This window comes from Talpa occidentalis, unplaced genomic scaffold, assembly GCF_014898055.3.
Source record: "Talpa occidentalis isolate TD23 unplaced genomic scaffold, MPIMG_talOcc4v2.1 talOcc4.12, whole genome shotgun sequence".
In the NCBI taxonomy this organism is placed as follows: domain Eukaryota; kingdom Metazoa; phylum Chordata; class Mammalia; order Eulipotyphla; family Talpidae; genus Talpa; species Talpa occidentalis.
In genome coordinates, this window is record NW_023601212.1 from 32042719 (window position 1) to 32069006 (window position 26288).

At 45.8% G+C, this 26288-nt stretch overlaps 2 protein-coding genes across 10 annotated transcripts; one reads left to right on the forward strand and one right to left on the reverse strand.

Annotated features, from left to right (window-relative positions):
- The first annotated feature begins 561 nt into the window (after window positions 1–561).
- Window positions 562–19468, forward strand: VPS26B (VPS26 retromer complex component B). The gene is made up of 6 exons (XM_037505655.2): window positions 562–1180; window positions 9176–9332; window positions 12957–13121; window positions 16394–16569; window positions 18584–18726; window positions 19180–19468. Exons 1-6 carry the CDS (start codon window positions 958–960, stop codon window positions 19324–19326), a joined length of 1011 nt encoding a protein of 336 aa, XP_037361552.1. The 5' UTR covers window positions 562–957; the 3' UTR covers window positions 19327–19468.
- THYN1 (thymocyte nuclear protein 1) lies at window positions 19401–26223 on the reverse strand. Of its 9 annotated transcripts, none has more exons than XM_037505659.2 (8): window positions 26005–26117; window positions 25750–25808; window positions 24608–24786; window positions 23794–23862; window positions 23469–23561; window positions 22805–22900; window positions 22429–22579; window positions 19401–19438 (listed from the first exon to the last, which is right to left on the reverse strand). In XM_037505659.2, the coding sequence occupies exons 1-8, from the start codon at window positions 26052–26054 to the stop codon at window positions 19428–19430; spliced, it is 708 nt and encodes a 235-aa protein (XP_037361556.1). In that variant the 5' UTR covers window positions 26055–26117; the 3' UTR covers window positions 19401–19427. The 9 variants fall into 9 exon arrangements, with proteins under 9 accessions (XP_037361556.1, XP_037361560.1, XP_037361557.1 ...); XM_037505663.2 differs by lacking the exons at window positions 19401–19438; window positions 26005–26117 and adding exons at window positions 21929–22135; window positions 26128–26223; XM_037505660.2 differs by lacking the exons at window positions 19401–19438; window positions 26005–26117 and adding exons at window positions 21929–22135; window positions 26128–26223 and having other exon boundaries at window positions 25750–25825.
- Between the last annotated feature and the right edge of the window lie 65 nt (window positions 26224–26288).

The window sequence follows — 26288 nt, forward strand, 5'->3', positions numbered from 1 at the left end:
TGTGGACTAATCCAGGGTTCTAGGGTCGAGCTATTTGGTCTTTTCTTCAAAGTCGGGGTCAAGAACTAAGACAAAATCTAATAGCATCTTTCCCACGTCATTTTCTCTCAAACAGGGGACAGTTTAAAGGGGACTCAGAACAAGAGACTTCCTGTAATTATCACCTTTGCCCCCTGTTAAGCGACATTTCGCGTGCGTGTCAAGGGCCACTTTACCCCGTCGGACAGCAGTCAAATGTTGCACGAATCTGAATGTGCACGGTAGCCTCACGTTCATAGAACTGAAGCAATAAAGAAAAGCAAAATGAAAAAAAAATGCTTCGGGGGGGACATCTGCAGTTCTTTTAATTTTGCGGGGTGTCTGGGCCCGAAGGCCACTGGGAAGAGGCCGCAGCCGCCATGTCAACTAAGGGCAAGGCTGGCGGCCCTTCTTCCACTGCGCGTGCGCACTGAGCACACCTCCTGGCGGCCTGGAGGGAAGCCCTTCAGAGGCAGAGGCGTGCGCATGCGCCCGGCGGCCCCAGCGCGTGCGGGCTGGAGGCCGCCCCCAACTCCTCCGCTCCCCCTCTCCGCCCCCCACCCGCAGCCGCCTAGGCACCTCGGTGCGTTGCACCGCAGGAGGCTTGGGCCGGCTCGTTTGCTGCTTAGCGCCGCACCCCACCCGGTGGGCGGCAGCGGCCACGCACGGTCAGGTTCTGCACTGCGGACCCCAGAATTGCATTGCGGGCCCTCGCCCCTCACTGCCGCCAGCTGCTGGGGCGCGCTCGGGACAGGCGAGCCGCGGGGCTTCGGTGCTCGGGGCGCCACAACCGGCCCTGCCCCCTCCCCAAGAAGCGCGCGTCGCCCCCGCCGGGCTGCGGAGCTGGGGTCCGCATCCCCCCCTCCGGCCTTCCCTTAGGGCAGCCCCCGCCCGGAGAGAGGAGCGGTCCTACCGAGACCGGCCCGGCCCGGCGGTGAGATGAGCTTCTTCGGCTTCGGGCAGAGCGTGGAGGTGGAAATCCTGCTCAACGATGCGGAGAGTAGGAAGCGGGCCGAGCACAAGACGGAGGATGGGAAGAAGGAGAAATATTTTCTCTTCTACGATGGAGAAACCGTGTCGGGGAAGGTGAGCCTCGCGCTCAAAAACCCCAATAAGAGGCTAGAACACCAAGGCATCAAGATCGAGTTCATCGGGCAGATCGGTGAGTCGGGGCCTCCCTCCCCCAGCCGCGTCCGCCGGACCCGGGCGCCCAATTGGATCTGGAGGGAGCGGGGTGGCTCCCGGGCCAGCTCCTGTAGGCCTGTCTGAACCCCTTCCCCCCGCAATCTGAGGCCCGCCCGCCGGTGCCTTTCCCTGCGCGCCCGTCTTCCCAGCCAAAAGTGACAGCGCGCCGCGAGGGCGGCGAGCGAGGCGGCTGGGAGCGCCCCTGCCGCGCCTTGCGGTGTGCGCCCCGCGCCCCAGCCCCGGGGTACCCCAGTAGTCCCTTCGCCGAGCCGCTCAGCTTTACTAGTGCTTCGAGGATTTCGGAGTGAGATGCTCCTGCCATAGCCTGCAGGTGGGTTTGTTAGGGGGAAACCGCTCTTCCAGTACTGCCTTTGCCATTGCCCGGACACCCACAGCTGGCAGACCCAAGTTATGCGAGTCCTCTGTGCCTCCCTCAGTTGCATCCCCACCCACTCGCTTTTTCTTGTAGGTGTGATATGGGAGAGACGCTCACTAGTTTCCCATATCTCACCCTACCTTTGAACTGCCTGTCCTTACACATTTTGAGAAAAAAGCCCTGCAGCCTTCAACTTCTGTCTGTCCACCTCGCTTATATCCCTAAGATTTCTATATAAAAATGCTAGTTTTCTGTTGATTGTTTTTCTCCTTAAAGACAAAGAAATGATGCTTCTAAAACCAAAATTAAATGACCAGACTTTCTTGAAGCTTCAACAGTCTTTACATGTGGTTATTGGTAATTAGAACTAGACAGTGAAAGGCAGTAACAATGCAGAAGGCTGTGGGAGTTGCCAGTCAAGACGGGGTTGTTCCATTTCTAAGACTATTTGGAGGTTTTGTTCAAACTCTCAGGTACTTCTGAAATGAGCTTTCTTTGCCATTAGGTCGGGAGGAGATTCACAGGAAACATACATATGAGCTGAAAAAACCTCCAGCAGAGAGCCCCTACCCTGTACCACCCACTGCACAACATAACCCTATTTTTTTGGGAACTTCCTGGGAAAGCTGGGTCAACACTCTTTTCTCACACCCTGAGAGTCAGTGGAGCAACTTGTTTGCCCCCCCTTTACAGAGCCAGGAAATAATTTTAGCTCAGGTAGGAACCCTAGAAGGAGTCCGTTTCGCCTGTCTCTGCAGTCCACTGTTTTCTGAAGCCTTTGCCTCTGTACTTAAAAAGTTGCAGACTGAATGACCCTGTAGGAACCTTCCTATTGTTTTATCCAAAAAATGTACAGTTTTTTTACATATGAGGGGGGACTGAAGAGTGAGTTTCATGCCTTCTGCTTTGCTGCTTTTAGCTTAGATAGGGTTTCTCAACAGCAATGGTGCTGACATTTTGGGTCTGATCATTCTTTTTTGCTGTAGGGTGTTTATCGGTGTCTGGGGCTTCTGCCCTTCAGAACACCAGAAGCGTCCTCTCCTCTTCGCTCTAGCTATAACCACAAAAATGTCTTGAGATTGCCATATGTTCTCTGGAGAGTAAATCACCCCTAACCACTGGGTAGGTAGTGTGAATCCAAAGCATTTTATGCTAAGTGTCCTCTTTGAGATAGTTGAGAAACCCTGACCTACTTAGAATTGGTAGTAGTTTAAAGTTATTGCACAGACTCTCTGCCTTCATAATAGAGGTATAGACAGGTATATTTATCTGTGTCTCTACTGTGGTGATATGTGATGGTGTGTGAAAGAGAACAAAATGCCCCCTGCCCCAGCAATAGGAAATGAAGTGTTTGGGGAAGCTGTGCACCTCTTTGCACCTCAGCTGTCTTGCCTATGAGGCCAGGGTAACAAAACCACCCTATGAGAATGTCAGGGGATCACACTTCGTTCAGAATATGGTGTATTTGTATCTCACACCTGAGACAATCTCTGTGGACAAACCCTGGGACACCAGAGTAAAGCGAGTGAGTGACTTTACTCAAGTTGTGGTCATGTGGTTTTCCCCTTCATTGCACTTTTTGACTATGCATGAATTAGGTGACACTTTGGTTAGTTTCTGAGGTCTGGCTGTGTGGGTCTCACTCTAAGTGGGTAAGAAAGTTGCTATTGTGCTCTGTCTGCTTTCTTTATTGGTTTCTGTTATAACTCAAAATTATTCTCCATATAATCTCTTGAATTTGGTTCTTTTTTTTCCTGAGAAATTCCATAAGTTGAAGAAAAGTGATCTGTGTTATTAATCTTTCTTAACCTTATGGTTAATTTCCTTTTCCTGTTGGTAAAAGTATATCTGTTCCACCTATGTAGTCTGTGGAGGGACAGTCTGGTATAAGATTTAGGGGCAAACAGACTGGGTTACTTCTTTAGATACAGTGCAGTTTATAATGTACAGACTTTGCTAAGGTCTTGTGAGGACCAGAGATGATATATATGAAGTGCAGGGCTTAGCACACATTGTAGGGGCTTAGGAAAATCTAGTTAAGATGATCAATATTTTCCCTTTGCATGTTCAACTTGATTCCTCAAGAAATTTCTGGGGTCTAGACCTTTAATACATGCCTGGTTTCCAGCTGCCTGCTAGACATCTCCACCTGTATGCTCCCGGTTCTCTCAAAGATACATTCAAAACAGAAATCCTTTCTCTTTCTGCTCCAGCCCCAGCCCCAGCTCTTCTGCTTCTCTGATTTTCTCCATTTAGGCCTATGTCAGCCTCACAGATCTGTGGTTCATCTTAGATTCTTTCTTCCTTCTCCCATACCATCTACCTGGCTTCTAAATCTTGGTCCAAAAATATATATATATATCTTAAATTTGTGCTTCTTCTCCATTTTGAATGCAATTTACAGTCTTTATTAGTTCTATTTGTGGTAGTCTCCAATTGGTCTTCCTGCCTTTGTTTTCTTCTTTTAGATCAATTTTTGTAAGGTTGAACTTCCTAAAAGTCAGTTCTAACATTGTTAGTTTCTTATTTAAAACTTTTTCATTGACATCCTACTGGTTAGAGGGAAAAAGTACATCTGAATCTTTCCTGAGCTGGTCCCTGCCTTTCTCTCCAGCCTCACCTCTCCTTTACCTGCCCCCTCACCACTTGTAGTTTCCTCAAACTGTCATGTTCCTTCTAGAATCTTGGCATCTTCCTTTTGTATGTGAACAATTTTCTGCAAGGTATGACTTTCCACCCAAGCTCCTACTCACTCTTCAAGCACAATAAACTCGACATCCATCAGAAAGCCTTCCCTGACCTCCCTGACTGATGTAGGACTACTTCCACAGGCCTCGTTGCCAGGGTATGATAAGCTTATGACTTTTCAAGCAGGGTATGATAAGCTTATGACTTTATTTGCTTTACTTGTTTGTCTCCCTTCAAACCCTATGAGTCAGGTGGCTAGCCTCTACTCTCAGTGACTAGCACATACTAGGTGCTCAGTAAATATTTGCTAACTGGATACATTGATTAGACCTAAGAAGTTACAAGGGCTAGTCTCCGGATTATTTTTTCCATCTCCCTCTCAATACATCTCCCTCTCAATACTCCCTTGAAAGCAAGGGAGACTACAGGTTTGCTTTGCTGGTTACCTCCAAGAAGCTCAGCTTCTTGTAGCAGAGGCATGGATAAGCTAGGTGCAGGCCTAGCTCATGCTTGTAGCAAAGGCATAGATGAGCTAGGTGCAGGCCGCACTCAAAGCTCCTGAGAACGAACTTGACTCAGGATTGACATTGCCACCTTGCACAGCATCTCACTGAGAAAACTGGGCCAAGGATAAACTGGATGTGGGTTTAATGTGGGCCCATGCATCTTTCATCACATAGTCTTATGCCAAATTGATGCTGATTTCTTCATATATAAGAAATAACAAAGTTGACACATGACATCCTTTTAGGCCTGCACACCTGCTCAGGTGTTTGAATGTTACCCCCTGAGTGTATAATCAGATCTTACTTACCTGCTCTATACAAGTTGCCCTTGTCTAAAGTAAGTTTTTGAGCTGCTCTGGGAATGTTCTGCACCTAGTGTATATTTTTTGATGACTTAGTCTATATTCTAATAGGGCCAACAAGTGTGTGGGAGGGCATCTCCTTGTCACTGTAGCAGTTCATGGCCACATCTTTTAGAAGAATGCAATGTGATATAAAAGGGACACTGAAGGAAATTCTGGAGAGACCATTTCTCAGTTGGAATCATTTGGGGAATACTAATGGATGATGGAAGGCAGAGCCAGGCCACCTTGGAGACCAATGGGGTAGAATAAACCAAAAGTAACTGGAAGGCCAAACTTGCAGAGGCAGACAGACTCAAACACCCTCGTACTCCAAGGCCAAGTAGATATTATCTTTGAATTCTTAAAAGTAATGCTACTGAAGTATCTGAATTTATCAGCATTGATCAAGCCTGTCCTTCTAAAAACTCTTGAGAATTTCTGTATTTTAATTTATTAACCCATGGAATACTAAGTAAAAAGCAAATGAAGATTAAATGGATTGATCCTGACCTATTAATAAGTAGTTGTAGGATTCAGGGCAGAGCTGCGTCTGGGTGTGGGCAGCCTAGAGGCATCACAGCACCAGCAGATTTATAGGGCTGGGAGGTCTGAGCGGATGGGGCGAGCTTAAATTTCAGGAGCATAAATCCCAGCACACAGTGGCTGGGAAAACCAGGATGAAAAAGAGGCTCTTTGGAGGTCCTTTTGCCCTGACTGACTTTTGTGCTTTTAAGACTGAAGCCTGGACTAAACATGGTCCTAGCCTAGCAGCAAGTCTCAGGGTGTCTTTCACAAGATGGCCCTGTGATACAACGCTGGTTCAGTTTCCTTCCAAAATGGCAAATTCACTCCTTGGCCGTTGGTGGCAAGTTTCACCATGAAAACTTCCTGATAGAATGACAAGATGTCATTTCCTCCTATTGGACGAAAAGGAGGAGGCAAAAGACAGCGGAATTACCTTTACCAAAGACTCAGTCAGTTCATATCTAATCTGAAATGACTGGCCCCTGAGGACTCTGGAAGTTGGGGAGAAGTAGAATTGATTTATGTCTGCATGTTGGGACAGAGTAAAGGCAGTTTATAAATCTTTAGGGCCCAGACCTCTTGCCAGAACAGCTTGGGTCTTCTACTTTAATTTATGCAAAAGGAAACCAAGCTTCAGGCAAATGGTCAAGGATGACTTCTTTCTGCCCCTTTGCCACACAGTGTTTGCAGGAGCTCTGCAAGTGCCTTATGAGCTCTCGACTACAAAGTCTGGTGCAGCTGCTGCTAGACTACACCCTGGCTGCTTCTCTGTGATGTTTGATGTAGGAACTGGTGTTACCCTGCAGCCTGGAGGAGCACCACGGAGAATGTGATACTGTGCAGGGAAGGCCCTCTCCTGCCAGATGTTCTGGCTGCAGCCAGGTTTCCCCACTCGGTCAGGCACACTATTGCCGGGATGCTGGGATGCTGGCAGTCTGAGTGAACTCTGAAATGTGCTCCCCTATCCTTCTGTTTTGTTGTTCATGTTGCCTTTGAGCTGTGTGATCACATTTGTGTATTTTTCCATCTTTCTGTTCCAATCTTCTTGACTGGGATTGCCTGCTGAAAGTTTCTGGAAACTGGGGCCTTGCTCTGCCTGCTTCTGTCGCGTGAAATTATGGCCAGAATCCAGTGCTTGGGTAGGTTCCCAGTTAAGGGATCAATTCCCAGGTAGGATCCAGAGCCATTAATAAGATTTCTGGGGGTAGCTAGCAACCAGCAGGAGTAGGGAAGGAGCCCTTGTCTGGGGCTGGCCTGGGGCTCTGTCCTCCCTGCTCCGTGCACTTCCTTTCCTTGGAGGGCACAATAACTGGATTTTGAGAGGAGCAATGGGTTGTGCACCTTTCCCCATCCTTCTACCCCCAATTTGAAACTGTCTTCTCTCATTTGGTGGTTTTGTAGATTACTTCTTACCCAGAGTGCTGCCTGCTTCTGAAACCATTTGTGTTGGGAAGAGAAAGTGGATTGTCTCTAATATAAGGTGGATCAAACTAACTGCAGAAGAAATGGGCAACAGACTTTTCCATAGAGTAGAATATGTTGTAAACTCACACAGAAATGGCAGCACTCCTCCGGGAGTACCCACACTACAGCCACCTCCTCTAGTTGGCTGGACTAAGGACAGAGCCCGCTTGCTTTAAAATGCGTCCCATCTGCACCAGAAAGGTTGTCTGTGGGAGAGTCCCATCCAGGGCAGCAGGTGATTGACTGTATACTCTGACCAAATGCACGTGTAGGAACCTTGGTCTCCATTCTGGCATGGTTCAACCCTAGGGCAAGACTGGATTCTTTCAGCTCTCAGGAGGCAAGAGATCTGGTTTGTGGGTCCAAGAAGGCTTTGGTTCTAATTGGGGTTCAGACCTTGTGCTGTCTCAGGTGGGCTCAGAGCATATCAGCTCAGTCCTGCTGCTCAGGATACTCCCAAGAGAGTGCTTGCTGTGCTCCGGAGAGATGGGAGTAGGCCGACCGGGTGGTTGTCCCAGACACTCCTCTCTGTGGACCTGTCTTGTCCCTGAGCAGCTGATGGCAGAAGTGGCAAGTGCACACTCTGCCCTATTCCCTCTGGTCTGCCTACTGCTGGTTGCAGCCTCTTATAGGACTGGAGCCCAGAAATGCCCAAAGAGTGATACCCAGACTGGAATGTGGTCAGTAGCAGGGGTCCTCACTGTCCAGCCATTTCTGGGGGTGTGGAAGCTGGGGACATAGGCCTTATCACTGAAGACCATACAGTGAACAAAAGTTAGCATCTAAATAGCAGAGTGCAAGATGGTGGCATGAACTTATACTAAAGAAATTTCAGAACTGTTTGCACAGAGGAGGATGGACTTCAAGCAAGGCTTCTCAAAGTGTGGTTGCTGGACCTGCAGAATAGCACCCCCTGTGAGCTTGTTAGCAGTGTAAATTCTCTGGCTCTACCTCATATCCCCTAGAAACACTAGGAGTAGGGCTGGAGTAAAGCTTTGTGCTTTAACAAAGCTTGCAAATGATTTGGATACACACCAATTTGAGACCCACTGATCTATATGGGGGAAATAGCATCAACACTGCAGATTGGCTGTAGGATTCCTTTTGAGAGCTAGTAGCAGTGGCCAGCTTATGTTGTGAGTGTCTGCTGTCTCTTTGGTACTATTCTAAATCCTTTACCTGCATTATCTCCTCTGATTCTCAAACCTCATGAAGTGATTATCACCCCCACTTTACCAGGTCATAGAACTAGGCACAGTCCAGCAGGAGGCCTGCTCTAGCCTCAAGCTTTGCCTCCAACCCTGTGACTCTAACTCCACCAGTCATTTAACGACCAGGCTTCAGTTTCTTATCTTTTCAGTGGTTGCTCAGGCCTGTCCTAGCTGTCTCCCAAGATTATTGTAAGACTGATATGATTAGATAACTATGAGAGTGCTTTCAAAAGTTAGAAATGTTAAAAAACTGTTAAAGAAATGTGGTTTTTTTTTTTTAAGATTTTGTTTATTTATTTTTGTGTAGAAGAACTGGAGTGTAGGCCAGAGGTGCAGGAGGTGAGAGGATTCACCAGAGACAGAGTGGGTAGCAGAGCAGTCAGATTTACTGAAATACACTGCTGAGGGGAGCAGTGGGGGAGATAGGAGAGGTCTGCTGCGCTTTATGTGGGTTAGTTCCCTGGCTAGGAATTGAGCTCAGGCTATCAAGGGGAACCCTCACAGTGATTGCTCTAAGACTTAACCACTAGGCCACCAGGGAGGCCCAAGAAAGGTGGTTTTGATAGCTGTTCCCCAGATGTGCCCCTAACAGAGGTTCTGCCCTGATGTCCTGGAGCAGGATCATACTGGGTTCTTATGCTTTTTAATGCTCTCTGTACAAAATGGAAGTTTGGAAAGGAGGGCGGGAGGGAGACCAGCTTGTGGCAGATGTGGTAAAGGAGTGGGGTCATGACAAGGGGAGTCAGAAACAGGGCTGGCAGAGGTCTGTTTCAGAGGGAGGTCTTTTGAAAGCAGGATTTCTGCAGCCTGGCGCGCCCTGGCTCAGGGTCTGATGGGAGACCAATGCTCTCTTTCCAGAGCTCTACTATGACCGTGGGAACCACCATGAGTTTGTGTCCCTGGTGAAGGACTTGGCCCGGCCTGGAGAAATTACCCAGTCGCAGGCCTTCGACTTTGAATTCACGCACGTGGAGAAGCCGTATGAATCCTACACGGGGCAGAATGTGAAGCTCCGGTAAGTATGGCCTGCCCCGTCCCCACCTTGCTCTGCCCAAGGCTCTTGACCTAGGTATGGAGAAGGGAGAGTGCTGAGAACCGTGGTGTGCTGGCGAAAGTTTAACAATGGGCTCAAAAGGAAAAACCCCTGGTTTGTAGCATTTGTTAATTTTTATAGTGTAGGTATTCCCACCATGGTCAGTTTCCAGCTCCCACCCTGGTGTCCCCTGATACAGGGTTGGGGAACGAGGCACATGGCCACTTTCATGTAGCATAACTGGCATGCAGAGACACCAGATATAAATTCACCCAAGAACAAAGAAAACTGTAGAATGTAGCATTTCCACCACTAGAAAGCCATGATTTTTCAGTACATATTATGTTACCTTTAAAAATATATTACATTTTTAATGCAATTCACTTAATTGTAAGTGTATATAATTTAATTTTAAATAATTGTTGTATTTAACACCCAGTTCATAAAATTCCCAACAATTTCATAGCTGGCTTTTGTACATTGATAGGAGCCAGCCCAGGCCCCACGTATTTGAATCAGGACATCATGGTCTAGGTTTACCCCACAACAGGAGGGCGATCCTGTGTCACTCAACTTTCTCATTTGAAAAGTGGGTAACAGATTTGGATTTTCATTCCCAATCTTTAGCATGATATACTGGGTTTTTATGCTTTTTAATGCTCTCTATACAAAATGGAAGTTTGGAAAGGGGGGCAGGAAGTTATATAAAACATAACCCAGTGTGACAAGGTCTTTAAAAACACATTTAAGCACATGGATTGTTCTTACTGCTCCATCTTGGAAATTTGGAGGGTAAGGACTGATTCCAAGACCTCTGAAATAAAATAAAAATCCACAGTAGCCATAGATTCTTGGATGTGCCGTGAAATTGTTAGGTTACTGGGACAAAGAAGACTTGTTAGGCTCTGAACACCTAGTTCCAGATCTTGACACTGTCACAGATAGTCAGCTAGATTCCTCCCCTGGAGCCTGGGTGTAGGATGGGGCAGATTGTAGCAAGAGCTTTCCTCTCTTTTTTTTCTCCCTCGTCCTGTCTTCCACTACAAGAGTAATTGTAGGCTCTTCTTTACAGAGGGGTCTAAATAGCAACCATATTCCACTAAAGACAGTGTCTTATCACTACACTCAGAGAAAACTCCTGGCAAGGGTGAGTCTTAGCTGGTCATCATCAAGCTTGGCTAGGGGAGTTATTGTTAATTAATTTTATTTTTTGCAATACATTTCTCCTAAATGTTTTTATAGCAGAAAGGTGTTGTAAACAGTATGGTAGTTCCTCAAAAGAATTAAAATAGAATCACCATGTGATCCAGCAATTCTGCTTCTGAGTACAGACCCAGAAGAAGTGAAAGCAAGGACACAAGCAGATTCATACCAGCATTAGTCACAGTAGCCAAAAGGTAGATGATATCTGAATGTCTATCAACAGATACATGGATTAACAAATTGTGTATACACATAATGGACTGTTATTCAGTCCTGGAAAGGAAGAAAGATCTGTCATATACTACATTATGGAGAATCATGAACAACATTATGCTAAGTGAAATGAGCCAGTCGTGAAAAGACAAATATTATGAGATTCCATTTATATGAGGCACTTGTCAAAATCAGAGACTGGAAGTAGAAAGGTGGTTACCAGAGATTATGGGAAAGAGAAATGGGGCCTATTGGGGACAAAGTTTAAGTTGGGAAAGTTGAAGAAGTTCTAGGGATGGATGATGGCAACTGCGCCATGACACTGACAGTGCTAATGCCTCTGAACTACACACCTAAGTGATTACAATGGTAAGTCATGTGTTACATACTGTAGGGGATGGAAAACACCTCTTCCTCTACCCAATTTAGGTTTATTAACTGGGCCATTCTCATTTGACTGATGAAAGGCAGATTGGCAAGAGAAAAAGTTTATTCGTATGTGCATTGTATAGACTGCTGGGTCTCCAAGATCATTAACACACACCGGTGCTTAGAACTTACATAGAGCTTGGTTGATTAGAACCTGGGATTTATACAGCATCTTAGTGGAAGAAGAGTCATCTTACAGAGAAGTGACAAGACAAAGGAAAGACACTGAGCTTATAGGAAATCAGATTGTGGGAAGGTATATAGGAAACATGGGTGATGAGAGCTGTTTTAGATAGTCTGTTAGGTGCTTCCTCCTGGAGTCTCTGGCTTGACAGGAGTCTTGAGCTTTCTCTGGTTATTAAGAAGAACATGTCCTTCCTGGTAAGAGAGGGGACTGCAGAGAGTTTTTCTTGTGAATGTCTACTCTGTTACTTTCAGCTCAGTATAATCCTTACACCAGAGTGGCGTATTTGGGGATAACTATATTTAACAATGAAAAAAAAAGGAAGGTGATGCTGTCCACATTAATTGCACTTCAGGATTCATGTTGAGGGATGAGTAAAAGAAGGGAAAATTAGATAAGGGCAACTAAGAGAAAATGTAAATTCCAGATTAAGGGCTTGTATCTTTTATTATGTGGGCAGAGGGAAGACATGGAAAGATCATTTTGGGCTCCATTTTGTTTTCAGGTAGGGGATTGTTCTTAAGTTCACCTGTAGTATTTAATGGGTGGGTAGAGTATGGAGACAAAGCTATCGGAAGGCTCGGGTGAGGTCCTGAGTGTTTTGATTTTAATGGACATAATGGGAACACGCAGAAACTTGAGGATTTTAACAGACACCAACAGAATTTACCAATGACAGGGGATGCAGACAGAGGAAATCAAGAGGGAGAGATGATTTATCCCGTTCTAGTGAGGAGTTTGAAGCACCAGCAGAATGGAGAGGTATAAAATTGACCAGACAGTTGTCCTCACTTCAGCAGCCCCTCCCCAGGGATCCTAGGTTAGCCTGACTTACCCTCTTCAGACAAACCAGGTCTTTCCCTGCCTCTGTTGTTTTACATACAAGGTTTACACTGAATTCCTGAATGCTTTCCCCACCGCACTGATTCCTGTATCTGAGTTAGTACTTCCCATGTGTTCTAATTTTTCTGTTTATTCGCCTATCTTCCCCAGTGGGCCGTGAGTTCCCCATGAGATGAGTCTTCCTCAGCCTATGCTTAGCAATTAATGTTTGCTGAATGAATCACTGACTTAATGTCTCCATTCCCTGCCCCTCTCTTAACTGTGAGGGACTCAAAAAGTACTTATTAATTCAGTATTTTTCAATGAGTAGATATGCAGATAGACATGCAGATAGACTCCCTGTGCCTAAAGAGCAGGAGCTACTTCAAGAAATGAAACCTGTGCACAAATACATGACAGATAGTGGGGAGGGCCATAAAAGGCATACAAATAATATGCTATTGGGGTCTAAAGCAGAATAATCACTTTTATTTAGAGCAGCATTCTTAAGCTAGGGGTGGAATCATGGTGGGATTGGGGGAAAGAGTCTTTGTGCTCTCTAGAATTGTAATTGCTGAACTGTGTGGTTAAATTCACATATGTATTTTTCTGGGAGGTGGGTGTACAGGTCTAAATTCTTGAAGGAATACCAACCTCCACAGTGGTTCTGAGCCCTGTAAAGGTTCTCTCGGGTGGGTTGCATTGGTGGGCGTGGAGACTGGAGTGTTTGTTTACAACATGTCCACCTTCTGCAGGTATTTCCTTCGAGCCACCATTAGCCGCCGCCTCAACGACGTCGTCAAAGAAATGGACATTGTGGTCCATACACTCAGCACGTACCCAGAGCTGAATTCCTCCATTAAGATGGAGGTGGGCATTGAGGACTGTTTGCACATTGAATTTGAGTACAATAAATCCAAGTAAGTCTCTGGGGCCCAAGGTGGTGGAAGAACTCTTTAGGGAGTTTAAGATAGGACTTGATCAGAACAAACTGCTGGAGCCCCTTGCCTTGCTGGTTTATGGTGATCTACTGTGAGGAAATCACAGAAAAAATACAGTGAATATATGTGCCACCTGGCTATAGGTAGACTGACCAGGAAATAAACATTTTACTGAAATTGTAAGTTTAAGTTAAACATCCTAAGATGCCTTTTAAAGTCAAGCTAAACTAATTTTAAGGTTATTTGATTTGGATTCTAGATACAGCTGTTTCCTTCTCATGAGAATGAACTCATGATAACCATTCATTATCATCTGTATCCTGTGTACAATATGTCTGTAGAAATCACAGTGCAGACACTAAACACCAGGCATAGTCTCCCTTAACTAAAATGAATTGTAGCGAAGAATACCTAATGTCTTTTTATAGAAGTCTTGAAATTATTTTAACCTGCAAGATAGGAAGTCATGCGTATTTTAAATGGTGTTTACTTTTAGGATATCAAAATACTTAACTGCTTGTAAATCACAAAACTTACTGATAGTCAGAAATACACCATACACACCTTGCTTTTCAACATGATAACGTTTCTGAAAATGTTTCAGTATCAAATAAGCAAAAGCAAAAAAGGTAGTCTATTCATAGAGACCTAAAGTAAATGGCATTATCTCTACCAGTCGTTTCTCTTTGTGGGGAGACCTTACCTCAGACCTGAGCTAGGGCTAGGCCAGATGTCTGTCCTGAGAAGGAGCAGAAGCAGGGGTTTTTATTATTTTTTTTTTTTAAGATTTATTTATTTATGCATACAAAAACTAGGGTACAGGCCAGAGGTACAGGGGTGAGAGGACTCACCAGAGGCAGAGTGGGGAGCAGAACAGGTGGAGCTACTGAAATACACTGCTGAGGGGAGCAGTGGTGAGACAGGAGAGGTCTGCCTTTGCCATGTAGGTTAGCTCCCTGGCCAGCCAGGGATCAAACTTGTGCTGCAGTGGCTGCAGATAGCTTCATAATGCTGCGACTTAACCCCTTGTGCCACCAGGGAGACCTAGAAGCAGGGTTTTTTAAACTAAGAACATAAATGCTTCCTATAACAGAGGTGAGGGAAATGTGTATTTTTTCCCCACCTCCTCCCTGGAACCAAGTGTTGGGGTAGGAAGGTAGACACTGCTTGACCTGGGGCCCTCCTATGGAGTGGCCGGGGATGAGATGGGAGAGTGATTGATCTGGGCCTGATATGTACAAGAACCATTTCATGACTCAGTGGGCCTTCCTGGGAAGGAGCCACCAAAAGGGCCTCTCCACCATTAACCTAGGTTCCTCAAAAAGGGTTTGCTTGGGAGGATGTGCCAGGAGCTCACATCATATTGCTTTTCAATATGACACATGTAGGAGCTCAAAATGGCCATCAGTCAGTGGTGTGTTCAAGACCAAAGGTAGTATGTGAAAGGCCTTTTCAAGAGTTGGTTACCTGAGGTCAGGGACTGGGTACTTGCAGATGTTGGCCCCGACAGAGATTAGGCTGTACTGTGTGAGATGCGCCACCTCTGTGATGTAACCAAAAGAGTCAGCTTCTGTTTGGCCACCAAGGAATGGGGCTAAAGTTAGCTGGGACTAGAGTTTTTGTATCTTAGCTTTCACATCTGCAAAATGGTGGGGCTTGGGTGATGTAAAGGAGGAAGGGGGAAGTAAAGGAGGAACCAGGCAAAGGCTCCTGGCCCCTCCCCAAGAGCAGCTCTTCTGGGTTTCTGACATGCCACACTTCTGTATAAGATTTCACTTAGCATAAAAGATTGTTCAGTTTATACAGCTTTGAGAACTAGAATGTATGGTGTCCAAGCATCCTTTCTAAAATGCTTGAATGGCCTACATTCCACTTCTCTAAGCGCTCTTACATTATCTACTTAGCATGTCTGCAGTCTTCCCAGTTAGATTATAAGCAGAAAGGTAGCATGAAATCATTGGGGGAACATTAGGAGTTAGGAGCCTGGAGTCATTTCTGTCTGTTCCCTACTCAGATCCTGACTAAATTATCTTCTCTGAACACCCTTCACCTATAATGAATGAGGTTAAATTCTAAGGTCCCTGCCAACACTCATGTACTGTTGCGACAGGAACTTTGTTGCCGCTTTGAGGGGGAACACAATGAGGGACACAATGGTCATGGAGCAGGTTTGCAAGGCAAGACTCTGCTACTAGAGCAGAAGTTCTTGTGCCGTTTTTTGAAATCATAGAGGATAGTAAAAGGTAATCATGTGACAATGATATGAGGAATAGGGTCCAGAGGGTAGGATAGGATAGGAATGGAGGACAAAGTGTTACAAGGGACAGGGAAGGGGACATTGTGACCATGTGTCAAGAGACATTTGCGTCAGCAAAGTATGATGTTATGACAGGCAGAGTTATCCCAAGACCGCCATGGGGATAGTCACATAATTAGGTCAGTGGTGGCCTAGGCGTCCCCAGGCCTGCCTCGTGATACGAGCTATACTCTGTAGGTAGTCAAGGAATGTTCTGCTGTGATTTGTAGATATCAAATAGGTCACACTTGACCATGAGTGGCCAGCTCATAAGAACCCACAATATACCATGATTTTGAGCTTCATGTTTGAAGAATTACTGTCTGCCTGCTGTGCCTGATACAAGGCTATGTACATACAGACCAAATGACCTGGAGTATGAAGCTGGGAGGGGAGATGGTGTCCAGAAAATATTATGCAACAAAGCTCAGAGCAACAGTCCTGGGAACAGAGTACAGAGAAAAGGTCTGATGGACAGCAGTTCGTGCATCTTGCTCTCCTGGTCCAGCATGGCCTGAGGGGTCCACAGTACACAAAACTGTTTGCTATGGGCCATCGAGGCCCAGTTCCCAACAGACAGTTTGTCAAGCTCAGGGAGGAAGAGGAAGACCTGGTTCCTGATTTATAGGACCGTTCTCTGTCACATTCAAATATCTAAAGCATACATATACACAAATACAGAAGAAAGTTAGAGTACTGTGGAAATAGGGCAGATGAGCAATTATGAACAGAGGATGAAACAATTAGGACACATCCTTTTAAGTTACATATAGGCAAATGGAAGGGACAGAGGTTACTTTGAGTCAAGAAGAGAACATATTGGGAGATCTTTCTGCAAAGGCAGTGGTGGGGGAAGATGACTCAGGGTGTGCCGGGACACCATCCGTAGCCAACATGTAACCTGGGTGTGTAAAGGTCCAGCTGCTGCACATACATCTTATTTTCTCTTCCCCAGATACCATTTGAAGGATGTTATTGTAGGGAAGATATATTTCCTGCTGGTGAGGATCAAAATCAAGCACATGGAGATTGACATCATCAAGCGGGAAACAACGGGTACAGGCCCCAACGTGTACCATGAGAATGACACCATAGCCAAGTATGAGATCATGGATGGTGCACCAGTGAGAGGTGAGCGTGCTGGCCTCTGAGGCCCAGTGCCAGCTCCCCTTTCTCCAGGCCCTGCACAGAATTTTGGAGGGTTGAGGGATTGCACTGTTATTAAGTAAAATTTCCTACTCACCTATGATTTTTTAATCTCTAACTGTACACCATGAGTCCCAATGAAGTGCTGAGTATGGGGGCGTTTAAGCTCCTGCCCCGTCTGTGCCCAGATGAGTGCCACAGACACCTTGTTTGTATGCAGTGCTGTGCCTCAGGAGTTATGTGTGTTGAAAACAAGAAAAGTTCAAAAAAAGTACTACTTCAGCAGGCCCATTTGAATATTTTACTGCTTTTTCCTGTTAACATTCCTGTAAACATTCTTTATTGCTAGGGGGCAGGAGATTAATGCATAGAAGTAATTTTTTAATTAATTTTTTAATTTTTTACATCATTGTTCATTTTTAAACAGTATTTGCTTCCCCCCCACCCCCTCAGGTGTAGTCCCCATAGAGTTTCCTTCACCAGTGCACCCATGTACCATCACCTCAGTCCCCTGTGCTCCTCCCTCCCTCCCTCTGATCCCTCTCCCTCCTCCCCTGCAGGATGTCTCTGATTAATAATTGTCTGTTTTTGCTTTGTTGTATTTTGTATTGTTACTATTTTTTCACTCTGATGCCTTACTGGGTTCCCCTATATTCCTGCTATAAGTGAAACCATGTGATATTTTTCTTTTTCCTTCGGGCTTATTTCACTGAGCATAATTCCTCCTAGCTCCATCCACATTCCTGGGAATGGCATGAGTCATTTTGTTACTTAGTTCCAGCTCTGATGTAATGAGTCATTGTCTGAGTTCACTCACCAAGGACAGATACCATCGCCAGCAGTCGCAGGTGCTACAGACGGCACCGAGAACTGATGGAAATGGTCCCCCTCCTTCTCCACGGAGCTTCCATCACATCAGGGGTGAATGAAATTGAAAACTTTGTGATTTGGGGAATCTACAACTTTGGGAGTTACCAAAACTTAGGTTCTTTGTTGGCTCTGCTGCAACTGATGACTAGAAAGTATGTTTTAATTTAGAGACCTAGGTGATGCCTGGGTCTCATTCAGTTTATTTCCAGTTTGGTTCATGTAGACGGAGGAGTATCATACACTTCATAGCTTGGCAGGGAACACAGCAACAATGACAGGACATCCTTGCGTGTCACAGGGCCACGTCCTTGAGGAGTAAGACTTCGCTCTTCTGACTCTGTTCCATATTTTTTACCTGCTGTGCAAGTACAGCCAGTTGTCACTTTCCCTGCACAAATGAAATGGGGCACTGAGAAACAATATAAACAGCAGATAATTAAAAGATCATTTATATTTATCTTTAGACTTCATTATAAGTTTGGCCTTTCTCAGTAGAATTACTGCCCTCATTTTGTTCCAGTTGTACTGGAAAAGGCACAGTGTTAGAGCTGGAAGGGATCTAAACTATTATGTTGTCTGATTCTGCAATTTTTCATGTGAGAAAAATAAAAGTCCAGAGAAAGCAACAGATTTACAAGTGATAAGCTGGTCAGGGGAGAATGGGGAAAAAAGAGTCTTTAGTCTCCACATCAGCCTGCCAATCCAGCTTCAAGTGGGGATGTATTTGGAGGAAGGGGGAGACTTCCACAAATTAGGATAGAGGGAGGTGGCATCACAGTTGCTAGGTGCCAGGATGCATTAGCTGGGTTATGACAGCTGACTCTTGAAAACCCAATAACTGGATACATTACATGTAATCAGAAGATGCTTATGAGTCCCACCCAGTGCTGTTCACACTCACTGCTTCTCACTCATCTCTGCGTTGGGATGGAGGACATTCAGATGGCCTGGAATGGAAATGCAGTCACATTTTTGCTTCTGCCTCTCATTAGGCACATAACTTCCCCAAAGCAGAGCATTTGCGTGAATGTTCCAAGCTGTGCTTGGGGTCAGAGAGAGTTGCTGTGTTTGGAGAGTGGCTTGCTGTAAGCTAGAGTGGATTGCTCTGATTCTTGTCTGGCCCTTACAGGAGAGTCCATCCCCATCCGGCTATTCCTGGCGGGCTACGAGCTCACCCCCACCATGCGGGACATCAACAAGAAGTTCTCTGTGCGCTATTACCTCAACCTGGTGCTGATAGATGAAGAAGAGCGGCGCTACTTCAAACAGCAGGTGAGCAGGGATGGGCACCATCCCTAGACCACTCGTTGTCCTGGAGACAGAGCAGGAAGGGCATCATTCCTGTGGAGAGCAGCCTGTGTTTCTCACAGGCGAAGCAGAGCGGTACAGGGCAGAGAACTTGTTAGCCTCTATGTCGCATGTTGGTTTACCAAGAAGTGGAAATGCTGGGTGGTCCAGAGGCCCATAGCCAGAAGAAAGGTTACCACTTGGTACCTGGAGGCTACTTTCTTGGGTCCAAGCCCTGCAACCACTCTGCTCTTCCAGGCTGCCTTAGCAAAAGGAGCCCCAGGGATGGGTGGGAGCTGTGAACAGCTGCTGCTGTCTTTGGTGAGATAAGCAGAGGGGGATTTTGCCCAGGATTCCCCAGAAGTGGGAGCTCTGGGAGACCCATTCCCATGTCTCCCTCTCATCATGTCGTGTTGCACCCCTCTCCCAATTCTGCAGGAAGTGGTATTGTGGCGGAAGGGTGACATCGTACGGAAGAGCATGTCCCACCAGGCAGCCATTGCCTCACAGCGCTTCGAGGGCACAACCTCCCTGGGCGAGGTGCGGACCCCCAGCCAACTGTCTGACAACAACAGCAGGCAGTAGGCCCCCGGGGCCAAGAAGCAGCTGGGTTGGTACCCAGCACCCCGTCTACCAAACACCAGCGGCTGGGGAGGGGGAGGACGGTGTGATGCTCAGCTGACCCGTCACTTGCAACCTGAAAAACAAATCATGTTTTTGACTTAAATTCTTTTCTCTGAAGACCCTAAGGGGCTTGGGTTGGGAAGCAGTCTCCCTTGGGATTCTACAGCTGATGTGGGCATAGGGAGAGGAGGGAGCATCCTGGAAACTCTCAGAAAGAGCCTTCATTTGAGGCCTTCCATGTGGGGCTGCCTCACGTCCTATAGCAGAGCAGAGAGCAAGCATCCTTGGCTCCTGGCTCTCTAAGCTTCCTGATATGGGATCTCAACATGCCCTGTGAGTCTGAGCTGCCAACAGGGCCCTGGATAGTCACATCTTATACTCCCTCTATTGTCCTGAGGTAGTGGCAGGAGTTGGGCCTGCCCCATCCTAAATAGCAGGATACTCAAGATCAGGAAGCTACCTCTTTGGAGTCTTGGATGTGGTGCTTCAGAGTCTCCACAGGCCACCTCCTGTCTGGCCTTTCTCACTGCTGGGACCCAGGCATCTACCTTCTCCATCTTCTCTGGGTACTTGTCAGTACCATCTTGAGCAGAAACCTGTAGATGGGCCTTTGGCTGACTGTCCCCTCACCTCTGAGAAACCCTGGGCGAGATACCCCAGGTTCAATGTCATGTAGAGATGGCAGCAGTGTTGACCACAGGAGGCCAAGCCAGGCTTGCTGAGGAAGAAGTGTGGTGACTACGTGCACCATGTGACTGCCCTCGTCAGCCCTGAAGTCTGGCTGGTTGTAGGGTATTGCTCTCTGTACCCCACAAGCCTAAAAAAGAGCAGCTGTTTCTTTTAAGAGATCTGGGGAAGAGGCCTTGAGCCTATTGCTTCCCTAAGAATTGACTCTCATCACTCCTAGCTCTCCATTTAATTTCTGGGAATTGGGGCTTGGTTTCAAACAGTTGGAAATTCTGTTCTGTTACCCAAGTTCCTTCACACCCTACCTACAAGATAAAAGATAAGGGAGGGTATATGAGGGCTTCAGAAGACCTTGCTACACAACTTCAGAATAATTCTGCTTGCCAAATTATGTTTTCGTCTTCACCAGTAACTGACCAGAGTTTAGGACCATGGTGTTTTGTTTTAAAACACATACAAAAACTCTTGTGCACATTCTTGTTTGGCTAGAGGAGAGGGCTGTTTCCTCTGTTGTGTGTGTTTTGGCCTATTATAGTAAAGGTGTTGACATCCTTTTCTTTGTCATCTGGAAATGACCATAAATCACTCTCCAGTAGGCCTCCTTTCCCTTCTAGAAAGACCAAGGAGACTCCACTGGTCAACAGGTACCATATTTGATAGTCTCAGTTCTTTGTGATTTGGAAAGCAGAGGAGTTGGCTCCTGTGGCATCTTTCAGTTAGCAAGGGAGATAGGGACTCCTCTTTTTCTCATAAGTCAGTACAGTCACAGACCTTCGTCTGGCCAGGGCTCATGCACCAGAGCTGAGGCTGGGAAGACATTTGAAGGTGACAGGGGTTGACGGTCATAGAGGGTAGACAGCAAAACCAAGTAGGGAGAGGTTTTCCCCCTGCTCTCCACCCTGAGTTCAGGTGCAACAGACAATCCCCATGGGAATAGGATCACCTATCCAGCTGCCCCTGAAGTTGGGGTTGAATTATACAGGGGAGGCGGGTTCTGTGTTCATAGCTTTTTTCAGAGCATGAGATTAGGAGCTGGTATGCTAACTAGAAAGCATCTGTGAATTCCTCTGCCTTCCAGCTGACAACACAGATTCATTTCCCAACTTTCCTAATATCTTAAATCTTCTGGGAGAACTAGAAGATAGAATTTGCTTTGATTCTCTCAGAAGCTGTGCACAAGCCAGGTCTTCTGTTTTCTCTTACTCTGTCCCCATGTCTCCATACAGCTATGGAAGTGGGGAGGCTCCTGTGTCCCTCCATACAGGTCCCACACCTGGGAGTGCATAGGTACTAAACCAAGCAGTGCAACTTGTAATTAAGCAGCTGCAGTGTTTACATGTTTCTTAATGTGTCGTCTTTTCAATGGCTGTATTTTAAAAAAAAAAAAAAGAACACTTGTTCAGTTGTCTCTCTGATTAAAGGAAGCCCCCATGGCTTGGAGGCATTGTGCCCGTGGCCTACCAATTTCTGTGGTCTCTTCTGTCTTACACTATTCCACCTCACACACCAGGGAGAGTCCCTCACCCCGATCCCGTAGAGCGCCTGTGCCCTCCTTGTTCATGGCCCTAGTGAAGAGTGGTGAGTGCTTTAATACCTACTATCTGGCAACTTGCCGGAGCTGCTGATGGTTTAAAACCCAGCCTGACTCACACTGCTTCCGGGAAGCAGATGAGGGAAACTGATATAGAAAGACTCAAGTTCCTTTCAGGGATATTAACAGATTGAGCCCTCCATCTACCCTGAGGTTTGCCACAGTAATGGAAGATAGTAGAGGAAGCCCCCAATCTTTCTAAAGGGCAAAAGGAGCCAGCCCTGAGGTAAAAGATCTGCAGCGGAGTATCCTCTACATCCACAGCTATTACAAAGAAAAGCTTTCCACCTTTCATATTAATGTTTTATTGAAAAGAGTACACAAAAACCACCTATGTACACAGCCAGTGAACAGAACCAGCAATCCTCCTTGCACCTTCTTTTGTCTTGTAAAAGCTTGACTTCTTTGGAATAATGTTTTGATCATTCTAGGTATAGCGTCTCAACTAACTTGGTTCCTTTTCCTCCAGACTCAAAATAAAGTCAAACTCTTCTGTCAAAAAGGGGGAAAGAATGAATTAGGTCTTTGTTTCAACTGAAAAGGAATTACCTGACGCTCTTCAATTACCAAGGCGGGCATTCACAAACTACGTGTGAGTGTTCTATGTGCCAATCACGTCTGGGTACTGGGTACATAAGATTGGGTAACTCAGGATATATTTCCTCCCTAGTGGACATTACAGGCGAGGGGACAGACTTGGGTTAAAAACCATACCCAGGTCTACTCAACTAGAAAACGTGAACTCATGGTATCATCCTGGAATGTTGATACTGGCCCATTCTTACCTTGGGTCAGGGGCTGAACTGAGAGTCTCTGGCGAGTGAAGAGAGCCATATTTTTTAAGGGGCCACCAGTGGCTTTATGAGCTTGGTGGTGGGTTTTGAGCTCAGCCAGGGGAATGAAACGCTTCATCATCCGAACAAACTGAACATCCACCTACATGACAAAAGGGGACAGGACAGAAAGACACTTGGAGGCAGACTGACCACTGTGGGTCCAGCTGTTTGGAGGTGACATTGAGCAGAGCTGCTCCAAGGTCAGAGTAACCTCATCTGAGCAAGAGCTGGGCTCTGCACCTTGACCTAAAAACACCCCAGACTATTTTCCTCCCTCCCTTTGTCCATCCTTCCCCCTCTGTAAAATAGGAAAAACAGTTTTTACCATGGACCATTTGGGGTTGTCTTCTTTGCTGGATGGATCGTAATGGGGATTATTTTTCTCAAATTGTGTGTGGTCTGGGTAAGCCTCCTTCACAATCTGAAACCAAAACCAAGTTTCCAATTGCTTGCCTATGTAGTCAGTGCCACGGCCAGTTTTTAATCCAGGTTCAACTTTTAGTTCTGACCCCATCTGCCTGGCTGTAATGCCAATGAGGGCTCAGATAGCTGCAAATAATACACAGTCTAAGGCAAGCATAGGTGATCGATTCTGTTTTGACAAAAACATTAAAAGCATGTTCTAAAACCAAGTATTAATGGGTATTATTGGTGGCACTGTTTTTACCACCTGCATAGTTAAAGTTAATAAAATGTTATCCTTTTAATTCCTGACTTGGAGGGGGTACCATGAGGTCAGTTTTTGCACGAAAGACCAGAGGCATGGAAATGGAGAGGGTAGGACCTGAAATGCAGGTCTGCCCTGTAAAGAGTCTTTGTGGCACAGAAAGGGGCCAGGGTAGATTTTCTGCATTCCCATGTCAGGACTAGGGAGGAGGATCCTTCTGTATTATTACCTATTTAAATTGGGTGCCTTTACATGATTAAGTGTACATGATTAAGTCTTCCAGAAGAAAAGATGATTTCATACCAAAGCCTATACAACTCACCTTCATAAGTCCTGCGATACCTGGCTCTTTGCAGTTGCTATGGTAGAAGAAGGCTTTCTCTTCCAGCCTCATGGCTCTAAGGAAGTTCCGGGCCTGTCACAGGGAGAAGACACAAGACCTTTCCTACGGACTGGAAAATGCTACTTTTTGGCAGAAATCAAGTCTGCTTTTATCAGGGTTTTCCTTGTTGCAACATCCCAATTCAATTTAATGCTTTTGCTAAAATACCCATACTTGTACCAGAATAAGCAACCTTGGCTAAGAGGTTTTGCTACTAAGTCAAAAGGTAGAAAGGATTTATCCTACCCTGGTGCCCTGCTCTCACCTGGTAGTTGCGGACACCATCCCAGCATGCCATCTGTTTGGGCTGTGCTTTGAGATCCTCGATGCTGAACTAGGCAAGAGGAAATAAAGTCATTAGGCAACCCTGGGCCAACTGGTAAGAATATTTAAAGCAGACGGTTCCTTATGTTATACATAGGATGCTACCAGCTACTGTGGAAGTATGTAGTTTACTGGGAAGTGCCTCCGCAGAGCCACTTGGGTGAAAATAAGCCTGTCTTAGCTAGTAAAAGGATTAGTTCAATGGATAATCCAGACGACAAGTAATCTGCTGGCTATCTGCATCTCATTTATTAAAATACATGTTTTATAATATTTCTAATAAAATTTTCTCCAGATTATTCGCTGGATATATGCCACTTGTTGACATGGAGCTATTTAGGAGTGTGGCAAGAGAAAGGCAACCTAAGACTGAAATGTTGCCTACATCACAGGATGCAAACTACAGCTTTCAGGCCAAATAAATCTAGGCCTCTGCCTGATTTTATAAATCAAGTTTTATTAGAACACCATTTGTTTACATATTACCATAGCCACTTTCTTGGTTACAATAGAGTAGCAACAGCAACTGTAACCCCCAGAACTTAAAAAAGATTTACTATGTAGCCCTTTATAGAAAAGGTTTATTGACCTCTGCCCTAGATAGAGGATTCACAAAACAATTGATACTAGTAAACCCTGATTTTATTCATAATTACCTTTCCTTTCTCCTATCCCTCAAAAATAAGCAGGTGATAGAACCCTGCGACATCCCAAATTATTTTAAAAAACAGCTGGAGACAGGAATGTGACCTCACCTTCACATCTACACCTTTCTCTAGTCGGCTTTCTGGCTCTGACTTCATCAGCCAGTAGCTACTTAGACTCTTCTCACAATTTTTAGAGGCTGCAATCTTCTGAGGGCTGGAGTTCTCCACTTTAGCTGATGTCTCATCTGTGTTCTTAGCTTTGGTACGTTTTCCTGCTGGTCCCTTGTCTGCAACAGGAAAAGCAAGAAGAGACTTCTCGATTGCTACAAGTAATTTCCAGTGTGGGGAAAACATGCTTTCAAATGCTGGATCCCTTGGTTACCAGAATAGTAGCTTAACTGCTTAACTTGTTACCTATGAAAATGGGACAAAAATGCCTATTGAATGCTTCTGGATCACGCAGTCAATGACATAAGAATGGTTTACAGGAATGTGGTTTAGGGTTAAAGGTCCTGGCAGAGTACCTGCCATATGTTAAGTACAGATGTCAGTGTTTTCTTTGCCTCATTCTTGTGTACCTTTGCTGAGGCTATTCTCTCCAATGAAGAAATCAAGCACCATTCCACAGACTTGTTTTGAAGTTTAGATAAGATATAAACAAAACCTTCAGTGCCTGTTCTTATACTAAATGTTTATAAACATTGCTCAATGTACTTTGTAGCCTGCCTCCTTCCTGCTCTTTGAAAGTTGGAAAAAAATAGTTCATTTACTTGTAGAATAGTAAAGACTGGATTTTATCCTAAGAGAAAATATCCCTCAGACATAGACAATCAACAGCTAAGTTATTAAATTATAACTATATGCAACCCTACGCTCTTTATCCAACCCCTCACTCAGTTATCTATGAGATATTCTGTTTATCTGGAAAATGTGATCCAGATGACATTCAGTAAACAGAATCAGGACTTGTCACTCTGTTCTGATTCTGAGAGGGGGAACTATATATTCTTGACCTTACTACACGCCGTCCTGTTTCACTTTTTTTTTTCCCCTTACCAAATAGTTTAAATGAGCAAACAGAAGGGATTCTGGCATAAGTTTGATGGCAGTAATAATGGAGAAGTTGGAACGCAACTAGGGACAATGTAAAGGATTCTCACAAGTAAGGAAGAGAAAGTCAACAATATTAAACAGACCGCAGAGAAACGTTCTCGACGGAATTGCCTTCTTGCAGTCTAGGTACAACTCACCTGACCCAGCAGCCCCAGCCAATCTCTTCCGCGGTCTCGGCATGATCTCCCTGCAGGGGCTGAAGAGCGGAAGATTCTGGAAATCAACAGAGGGATACAAGAGGCAACGCGGTCTGTGACCCCAGAGCAAGATCTAGACAATGAGAGGAGCTTAGACTCCCTCCGTCACGAGGGTCTTTTTGCGAAGACAACTGTAGCTTAGCATCTCAAACATTCTCCCAGTTTTCTACCCCTCCCCTTTCCAACTCGCATAACCTGTTCCTAAAACTCTCCTTCGTTCTTTTCCTTCCCCTCCGTTCATTCATGCACCAGACTCTCACTGCACCCGGGGCCCTTAGCCCCTTCGCCACTGCTCAGACCAGACTCCTACCCACCTACCAAAGCGCCAGGGGTCGTGCAGTGCCCCCGCTGGCGTGTTGATGACGTCTCACTTTCGCCGAGGTCCCGGGGATCTCTGGGAGTTGTAGTCTTCCTTCTTTGCAAGGCTCGCCTGAACCCGACAGCGAAGGTAGTTGGGTACACTACAGCTCCCAGGGTGC

What these genes read in the sequence shown, in the direction of transcription:
- VPS26B (XM_037505655.2), top strand. Translation starts at nt 958, where the DNA reads ATGAGCTTCTTCGGCTTCGGGCAGAGCGTGGAGGTGGAAATCCTGCTC. An exon ending in GGGCAGAATGTGAAGCTCCG is followed by an intron (nt 9,333 to 12,956) that starts GTAAGTATGGCC and finishes CACCTTCTGCAG; the next exon opens with GTATTTCCTTCGAGCCACCA. An exon ending in GGATGGTGCACCAGTGAGAG is followed by an intron (nt 16,570 to 18,583) that starts GTGAGCGTGCTG and finishes TGGCCCTTACAG; the next exon opens with GAGAGTCCATCCCCATCCGG.
- THYN1 (XM_037505657.1), bottom strand. Translation starts at nt 26,054, where the DNA reads ATGAATGAACGGAGGGGAAGGAAAAGAACGAAGGAGAGTTTTAGGAAC. An exon ending in GTATCGCAGGACTTATGAAG is followed by an intron (nt 22,901 to 23,468) that starts GTGAGTTGTATA and finishes TTTTGGTTTCAG; the next exon opens with ATTGTGAAGGAGGCTTACCC. An exon ending in AGTTCAGCCCCTGACCCAAG is followed by an intron (nt 22,136 to 22,428) that starts GTAAGAATGGGC and finishes CCTTTTTGACAG; the next exon opens with AAGAGTTTGACTTTATTTTG.